General features: G+C 41.4%; 1 protein-coding gene across 1 annotated transcript; it reads right to left on the reverse strand.

The window, feature by feature from the left end:
- Window positions 1-5,413: 5,413 nt before the first annotated feature.
- Window positions 5,414-9,195, reverse strand: gpr4 (G protein-coupled receptor 4). The gene is made up of 3 exons (XM_070906530.1): window positions 9,067-9,195; window positions 7,032-7,296; window positions 5,414-6,135 (listed from the first exon to the last, which is right to left on the reverse strand). The coding sequence occupies exons 1-3, from the start codon at window positions 9,193-9,195 to the stop codon at window positions 5,414-5,416; spliced, it is 1,116 nt and encodes a 371-aa protein (XP_070762631.1).
- Between the last annotated feature and the right edge of the window lie 877 nt (window positions 9,196-10,072).

Raw genomic sequence — 10,072 nt, forward strand, 5'->3', positions numbered from 1 at the left:
AACATTGATTATGACTTTCCAAATGTTAAACTAGGTTTGACTCAGTATAACTTACCATCAGTCTCTCTATTTAAACATATACAGTATATTAACTCAACAGCTCATATTTGTTGTCCTGTAAAACCTTAAGAAGCTAAATATGATTTTCACTGTAATGATTTTACACAAGCTGATGGTTCCCATGGTCTTTTATAGCTAAAAAAGCTAAAAAAGGACCCTGAACACCTCTCCAACCAAATAATAACATTTAAAAACATACAACGCTTGTCAATCAGAAATTAGGCCTTTTGTTCTAAACTCCTGCACTGATTCACGATACATGGTTTGCATCCAAAAGCAATGTGAGTCTATTTTTATGGTGTTGTACGTTTGTCTGGGCCGTTCAGGGGCTGGTGGCCTGCATCCTCTGCCAGGATGGAAATACGACTGAATGAGTTACTAATTAGATTATAACATGCATCTTAAAAATGGATTCTGGGTCACATTGGTCACAGTTGTAGGAGGCAGTGCTATATAGCATAAGATTGAAATTGTGTTCATTTTGTAGGAATGAAAGATTTATGTCAGGTCTAAGAATGTTTATGTGCAAGGCACTTAAATGAGTGGGTAAGTCTTGGGGTATCTCAACCCAAACAGGTTGCTCTTATACGTATTGACTGTACATTTTAACATGAAATTATTTGATTTGATTTAATTTTATTTAAGAGGTCCAGCAGATGTTTTTTCTTTTCTTTTCTTCATTTAGGGTACCTTACTGAAATACCTTTCACAGTGGCATTATGCAACGGAGAGTCAGGAACAATGTGCGACCACGATTCCATTGATTCCTGTAAATAATGCAATGATGGTAAAACTATAACCTTAATGGAAGTTAAATAGAAGCATCTTTTGCTGCAGGTCTGGGTGAAAAAGCCACTAACAACTTTGAAACAAGTCTGATTTAATTCAATTATTTGAATAAAAACATTTCAGTTACTGGAACTCTGTTGATATATCCACTAGCAGCAATTGAATGAATAATCATCTTCTTGAATTTATTTCAGATTTAATTTGAATTGTTTCAATTGAATTAGCTGTATGAAAAGACTGAGAGAAGGAAGGCACATCCCCTTACCATCTGTAACTCTCATTCAGTTACTATTGGCTTTATAGAGCCGAACAGCATGCCCCAGTTTTAGCTCTGTTACTGAACACTCAGGCCAGAAATAAATCTGAATATCCCATGAAAATAACAGCACAATCATCCTTATGTCCCGATGGTGTTTCTGTATCCTTACCTGATAATAAATCATCTTAATAATTAGGTAAGCTGTTGGTAATGACAGCATGGCCTCAGGTTAGCTGCTATATTTAGACCTATAGCAGAGGTGACCAGTGAAGCATAGAGGGCGGGAGACAATGTTCCCTCAGAGACAGCGAGTTATGTCCTTCCCCTCGTCTCAAGAACATAAAGGCATGTGTGAGCACCTCCTTTTCCCCCTTTTTCTTTCACACACATGCAGTGAAACACTCATGTACACAAAACACACATGTACAGTATACCTTTACATATGCTCATTCCTGTATGTCACACAAATACATTCTTTCCCCCTTTTCTCTCACACACACCTACACATACACACTGTCCTGTCTTGCATAACACAGTGGGAATGTGTCCACCCCCGTGAGGACAGATTGAAACATAAGGTTCCCTCTGATGTACGGGGGAACAATGGAAAGGACACACACACACACACACACACACACACAGATCCTATAGTATGTCCTTCATATTATTCAATAGCTGCAAAGCTCAGGGAGTACAGAACAGGACAAAGTGAAGAGTGAAGAAGGTGACTTTGTGTTGGCAGCATCCCAGACCGGCTCTCTCTGCTGGTCTGTACAGAGATCTGTTACGAGAGGATACTTGCAGTGTTGCAGGAATATGCAGAGTTGTTGGTCTGTGATTTGTAGCACTTAGTGCACATGAACCCGGCCTGGATTTGTCAAGCCTGTTTTGGGAGGACCTGCACACATCTAGTTAGAGCAACACATGAGCGTTTTGTGATCTGCCGCCTCGTTGATACAGGACTGGTTATGTTAAATCTCAGTGTGCTTCGGACTAGGCCGTACAATGTGTCATCCAACCTGTCTAAAGCCAAAAGTGTTTATAGCTGTTCCGAACGGCCTCACTCGAAGACAAGCGACTAGCCTGCCGTCAGTGTGCTGTTACACTTTCAGGCAGTCTCTCCTGGAGTAGAAGTAGTTCCACAAATCTGACCAATCACTGCATAAAGTGTGTGTGATTGTTGTTGCTGTTTCGTAAAGTTACAAAACATTGTGGGATGCAACAAACCAAGAGTGTGTTTGCAGTAGTTTAACCCGATTATCTATCCACTTTATTAAGTATGGTAGGTGCAGCAGGTCATCATTTTACAGTTTGCCTTTGTTTTCTCTTCTAAACAAGTTCATCTGATCATCTGACCGCCCTGTCTGACTTTTTTACCAATGTCATTCCTCAATGTTACCATAACTGAAGGAAATGTTGGGAAACAAACCAAAAAGAAAATCCAATAGATAAAAAAGAAAGGGAAGCCAGAACACAGAATATGAAGATAAACAGTCCGCCCCCTTCAATTCATTTCCATTTAGAAAGGCACCTCCATCCAAAGCAAAGTTTCATATGCATAATTTATTTCTCACTGACATTGCTGATGAACAAATACACATTATGAAGCCTGCTACCTCCTCTCTCGGACTGACATACAGATGCACAATAAAAGCAATGGTACACAGAGCAGCATTTAGGGCAACACTGACAAGCTGAAAGTGTTCAAAAAACCTGCCATCATTGTACTGAACAGAGGAACGCTTTCATGCCAAGACAACATAAAGAACTGGTGTTGTTGGGATCACCCAGACACTCTCCAAAACATTTCTCATCCTCAACACGTAATTGTGGGCCAGTGGAACTGCGACATGGACACGCATTGTCAATCATGAAATCACTGTGTCGGAAAAGAGTTATTTGAGCCATAATACTCCACACAAGCGACATTTGTAAGTCATTGTTATATATCTGAACACACAGCAGAACGTTCTGTATGTACAACAGTGTGTTGAAATGTTATTACCACTGATTCACAAAAACAGTACAAAAAAATGTTTTGATTGCACATACGAGCCAACTTAGAGAGAGTTTAAAGATCAAGCTTACGGCTACAAACTGAATTTTAGAAGTCGAAGATGCTTTTGCTCCGACAGCTGTGTTTTCAAAGTGACACCTTCCTTTATGTACAGTATTCAAAGTTCTGTTGTAGAAGCTGCCATTAAGTTTTGGGATCCCAGCTGTTGTGAAAGCTAAAAAAAGCTATGTTTGGTCACTTTGTGTTGGATTTACTGTAAAAAGCTGCCAACTAGGAGAAGGGAGATGCAGTGTAACGTCAAATAATGGTAAGTAAGCACAGCACACAATTGTTTTTTCAGGCCCTGACAACTCTCACTTGACATTATGACTTCAGAAAGTAGTCAACATATGGCAGCTAATCCAGCGTTGGTGGATTAAAATTGTCACTTGTATTTACATTAAGAATAATCAGCTTCATATACAAAAGGTATGACATGCTAAATTTCTGATCGTTGATTTTCAAATAAATCGTTTAAAAAATACATTTTGCATTGCTGTTTTGAATGCTGCCACATTAACTCATGGCTGCTGGCACACTTCTTCTGACCACTGGAGATGATTTCATATGGATATCCAGTAAAGTAGTTCTTGAGTTCCTCATCACACTTTTGACATTATAGAGAAATGTTTCTTAATTTGTTTCCCTAATATGACAATACATATAACAATGTTAGCAGCCAGCAGTGTTGCTTGCATCAGGGAGGAATGTACAAATCTTGCTCGGGTAAACGAAGGTTAGATCTGAAAACTTTGATGTGTAATGTGTGTGATGATGTACTGTATATCATTTAGGAAGTTTGGGACAGTTAGTTCGAAGTTAGAAGGCATCTGTCTGAAAAAGGAATGTAAAGGGTAACTGGGCAACTGTGGTTGACCTTTACCGAAGTATAAGCATGTAGTTTGGATTCATGGAGTCTGAGAGATGGTTGTCTGGCAACACAGTTTCAGTAAAGATCTGTTTCACTGTTTCATCTGTTTCTGTTCCACAGTTTTCTCCACCTAATGTAATTGAAATAATTGATACATTTGACCTTCAAACTGAGTTGAATGCAGTAAAAGGCTTTGGTTTAGGATGTCACCTCAGTGGACTGAGTCCTCATTATTCAGCTGTCTGTGGTAAAAATGAAAGAAAAAGAAAAAACATTGCTCACATTACATAAGAGACACTTCTACTCTAAGCCTTCTTGCTATCACAGTTTACGAGCCGAGGTACTTCATAAGGCTTATTTCCTTAAAAAAAAAACAACTAATAACACATTTCCAACAAGCATTAAAATGTTTTTGACCAGTAATCTACAATCTTTTTTATTACCCTTCTGCCATTCTTCCATATTCCAAAGTGGTGCATTTGGGTGTCAAACGTCAATCTCCTACATCTGCCCGTTGTCCATTTGGGTGTCAATGCAGTCAGAACAATACTCAGCCATGCAGAGTGTGGTCTGTTTAAATAATTCCACTTAAATATTCAAGAATGTCCTCCTAGGCATCATAAATTGTCCAAAAATCCATGTTGTCAAACTGTTTTTGATAAGACCCTTGATAGCCACAACAGTGACATGACTGTAGGGATGTCAGCTGGTCTGTCGATCTGTTGGTCAAACACTTGACTGAAATATCTCAACATCTAATGGGTGAATTGGCATGGAATTTAGTAGACATTCATGGTCCACTGAGGCAGAATCTTGAGGACTTTGGTGATCCCCTGACTTTTCATATAGCGCCACCAGCAGGTCAAAATGTCCTCTTCCCTTCATGGGGATACCTCTAAAACTAATGACTGAATCCTTATCAGCCTCAACTACACTCAGGGATTGTTAACATGCTAACATTAGCATGCAGTGCAGCTGTGCAGACGTTGCCAAACCACAGCTTAAAGTAATTAAAGTTGAACCAGAGACAGTCTGAGATGTCCCAAAATGGTCAGCATACAAAGGATTTACAACATGACCTGTCCTCAGGAGTCATCCTCTAGCTGGTAGTGTCTCTTAATTTTTCGTTCACCCAACAATTTGTTTTCTGGTGTGTAAGCATTTCAATCTTACAGGGGCTGCTACTGTGGCTTCCTGGGTTCCTGGTTGTTAATGAGCCATTCAGTGGAAGCTTTTATCTCAAGCATCTACAGCCTCATAAATGCATCTGATTTCAGCCTGTCAGGCCAGAAGACATTGGACTCTGTCAGTGTTAAGAACTTCCTCCATCCACTGAGCTGAGCAGTTTGGACCTCTTACAGTATGCTCCAGGTAGAGGTCACTTCCTAACACTGAGGATGGTCATCTGTAGACACTCCTCCTTCAGAGCCACCAGTTCTGTCTTGTAGCTGCTTGTCTTGCTTCCATCAGCGTACACACAAGGCTGCTTCTTTGCTGACAGCGGTGTTTCCATAGTCACTGAACCAGCATTGAGTATGTCGGCGTGCGATGGTGAGGCAGAGGAGCCTCTGTGGCAAGCTGCAGACAGTAAAGCTGAGAGAGCTCGGCCGACGTCGTGCCGAGCCCCCTCATTGACGAAACAGTACAAAATGGGGTCGGCGACGCAATTGAGGCTGGTCAGCGCCAAAGATACATGGTATGCGGCAAACAAGCTCTCCTCTGAGCCGCAGTCACACGGCTTCCTTAGAAACATGACACTCCGCACCAGGAGGAGGATGTGGTACGGTCCAAAGCAGAGCAAAACGATGAGGATCAGGCTCAACGCCAGCCGCTGAATTTTGGCCTTTTCCTGACGCTCCGTTGAGACGTTGCAGCGCACTGCTGCCAGGATCCCGCGGTAGGCGACAAGCATGGCTGTCCATGGAGCAAGGAAGCCCAGAAATGTCCTGTAGAGGTTCATGCCTGCCACCCAGTCCTGCATGGGATACTTCTCAAAGCAGAAGGTGTGGTTGAACCGATCCTGGAAGAGCTCATCGTGGAAGAGAGGAGCAGAGTTGGCTACGATCTCAATGATCCACACCATGGCGCTGACCAGGACAGCTGCAGGAAGTTCAGGAGAGGAAAGAAGAGGAGAGATAAAGAGTTGACTTTAGGGTAACTTCTATTCCTCTAGCCTGTGTGAATACTGTACTGTATTGAAAGAAAAGAGAGTGCTCTTGGAATTATAGACATATAAACACAGCTAGAGATTGATTGATTGAATGACACCATGTACCAACCTAAGTAATCATTAATTTCACCAAACAGTGGCCTGAATACCATCTGTTTTGGACAAAAATGTTATCTATGAGGATACAGTACTTTATGAAATGGTATTTCAGAGCCTCTCTGCTACCCATATGAAGAGTTTCCATCCAAAATATTAAATTTCATAATTTGTATTTCTAGAAAAGCTAGTTTTGGGCCTTGTTTATGAATTGGACTTAAGGTCTGTATCATTACATTTTATCCAAAAGTAATGACTTTAGCAGACATCCTTGTTTAATTAGTTATTTATTAAAACTTCTTTTGATATGGAAGTAATCTTATCTCTGCACAAATTGAATTTCCTGTTATGTCAGGGTCGACAATGACAGATTTGAAGTAGCACCTCCCTCCGGACTCAGCAGCAGCACAGTTTGGGGAACTAATGCAATATCTATATTTGAAAGTACTGACCCCTGTTTTAATGGAAAGTTTTTTGCTTTTCCTTCCAAGAGATTAAGATTCATCCATCAGAAGTGCTAATGACACAATTACCTCTTTAACCAAGCTGGTTGTTTGTATTTTTTATTAAGCAAGAATGCTGTGAGCAATGAACATTAAATTTGAATATAAATTCAAGAACAATTTTATGAATTAGGTGCCTGATATTAAGGACATTAATCTTTACCACCATTTGTTTTTTGAGCAGATCTATTATTTCAGGAGAAAAGCATATCCTTAACCCTACATACCTGTTTTGATTCGTCGAACCTTGGCGAAGCGCAGAGGATATGCCACGGCCAGGTACCTGTCCAGTGATATACAGCAGAGGAAGGCGATGCTGACATAGATATTAGTGTAGAAGATGAAGCCGAACAGCTTGCAGCTCTCCTGACCATGGATCCAGTCATCGTGCTGTAGGAAGTAGTCGATCCACAGAGGAAGAGTGGTGATGTAGAGGAGGTCAGCCACTGACAGGTTGATCAGGTAGATGCCGAGCTCATTGCGTTGGCGTACCTGCAGGGAGGAATGTGATGAAGGGACGGAGAGAGTGGAGAGGAAAGATGAAGGGAGGCAGGAGTGAGAGATGGGAGAGGGATGAAGATTTAACGTTTGATGGATGAGGACAGAAATGTGTAATGATAGAGAGAGTTAAGAGTGTGTCATGTTTTGTTCAACTTCAGTGTTTTTTGTAGTCAAAGAAGTCAGTGACAAAGATAGTGAGGTTAACAGTGTCTGCGTTTCCCTTTTATGCAAACCTTTAAAATTTGAGAGAAAATAAAATGCAAATAATGTGTGTATTTCCATCAGCTGCAAATCATTTGCCTTCCTGAATGCATTATTGTTGTTTAGTGTCTCATACAGGTGAACATATCCCATGCCTTAAAAACACAAAGAAGTGCACTTGGTAACATACTGCAACTCAAGGACGTACAACCACAACAAGGGCTTGTGAATGAGACAGAGAGAGATGGACAAATACTTGGGAGGCAGCAGTTCTACATGTCCACTAAGCTTTTCTAATTCGATTTGTCAGCACTTGGATTGAAATCCAGCTACCAGGAGACAGCTCTGTTTCCCATGCAGTTTTTATATTACAATGTTAATGTTTAGGCAGAACCGCCCCGGTAAATAAACAACATGTAAAGTATGTTCACGTTTTGGATTCAGTCCAGGTGTTGTCATTAATGGAGCTGGTGGCTCTCAGCAATGCAGTTAATGCTGCGTATTTGGGAACTATAATAACCATAATGCACCTATGACACAGCGCACCTGTGCTCCTTTCGAGACGTGGTGTGTCTCAGCCAGGGCTCAAACTCAATGCAACAAGTTGGAGAAGTGGCCTTGATGCTGAGATGGAAGCAAAACAATAATCTAATGATGTCACTCACTTTTAATGACATTTGTGCTCGAAAAAATACGAGTTAATGAACTCTATTGAATGAAAAGTCAATAATAATTCTTCCTGCTGCTGCCAAAGCAAACTGACAGTCTGTGGGAAACACTGGAAATGTTTGACGCTGTATGGGAAAATATCCCCAGTGCTCTGTTGACTGTATGTAGCAGTGTCAGACATGTTACTCGGAAAATCTCTTATTATACAGTGAAAACGTAATCATGTTACTTACCTCATTACATGACTTTCCTTATTCTTTCATTCATTTACAGAAAACAACACGTTGTTGTTTAATGAGCGGCCAGCCCACACACTGATGTGTGTCTGTTAACCCACTTCACACAAAGTAGAAATTAAACATTTTGTTCAGTTCGGTATAACGATGTTTGTTGATATTTTTGGGAAGGTAAGCAGTCGTATCACTGCTCACAATGCCATGACATTATGGCACTGCTTCTGACTGTCTGACTTCAGCATTGGAGTGCGAGGACGGTGGCGTATCTACACTGCTGGTGCGTGTCTGTTACTTTGCCGAACTGTTTCATTCCTTTCGGTGCAAATAAAGGCCTGTTTATTTCTATCTGATTCTGAATCAGTATTGAATCTGCTTACTGAATTTAAACAATTTTGCATCCCTTATTGAATCTAGTTAGGTTTAGCTTTTTAACAAAAATAAAAAATAATCTGAGAGCTAAAACTCAGAGATTTATTGGATTTATTGGATTCTAAGTTTTACAAATCAGGTTTTTACTAACTTGGAACCGAATCCAAAACAAAGCCTATCAGAACCCAGCCCAGCTAGGTTTGAAACCACTATGTAACACGTTACTGGCCAACACTGGTGGTAGGCTGTGTGTGTGTGTGTGTGTGTTAGTGTGTCTCCTCCTTACCTGCATGTAGGCAGCCCACAGGGCCATGCAGTTAGTGGGCAGCCCCAGAACGATGACTATGATGTAGAGTGTGGGCTGGAAGAACTGGTCCACCTTACTGTCCACATCACAGAACGAGATGTTGCACATTGTCCCGCGTGGAACGCTCTGGGTGTGTTTGTGTGTGTGCAGGTGTGTGATGTGTGTTCAGCTACTCTCAGCTCTGAATGTCCCTCTGTAGTTTCACTATATTCCAGCTCCAGCAGTTTGACAGTGACATGCCGACTCTGGCGTCCGGCTCGGCTGCCGCACGGCTGTCCAACATGGAGCAACAGAAAAAAACAGAACTGTCATTTCCGGGGCATTTCATGGTTCCTGTTTAAAACACTGTCCTTCTCGCTCAGGGGCCTTGGTGTGTCATAATCCTCTCTCACGCTTCAGAAGCAGCACCCACTTCCCTCAGCATGGAGGAAAAGAGGAGAAGAAAGGAAGGAGCGAGGGATAAAATGTGGTGAAATGAAAGCTGCCTTATCGACGCTGTGCCAGGCCGCCTGTGCCTGGACAGGGCCTCATCAATCTTTTAGAGATTAGAGGTCTGCCAGGTCCACTGTGAGAGGGAGAGGCTGAACATCAGTGTATGTGTGTGTGCGTGCGTGGGTGTGTCTCAAGGTTCTGATGACACACAAAATTCCTCTGGGATGCTCGCACTAAAACACAGGAATGACTTTACAGAGCTTCACCACTCCGGAGCCGACAGGCCATTTACTCTGGACTCTGAACATCTGCAAGAGAGAGAGAGAGAGAGAGAGAGAGAGAGAGAGAGTTTCATTTATGATGCTTTATAATTAAACGTCCTACAAAACAAAAAATAAGTTTGTTTCAGTGGAAAATTTTGATTTGTTGCATTTATGTAACACATTTATGTGTAATTTCCCCCCCGGGGATCAATAAAGTATTTCGGATTCTGATTCTGATTATAAACGTAACGTAAATAGACCACTTCAAAACATCCAAAAGTAGTAAAAAA

Source organism: Enoplosus armatus, chromosome 5 (assembly GCF_043641665.1).
Source record: "Enoplosus armatus isolate fEnoArm2 chromosome 5, fEnoArm2.hap1, whole genome shotgun sequence".
Taxonomy (NCBI): Eukaryota; Metazoa; Chordata; class Actinopteri; order Centrarchiformes; family Enoplosidae; genus Enoplosus; species Enoplosus armatus.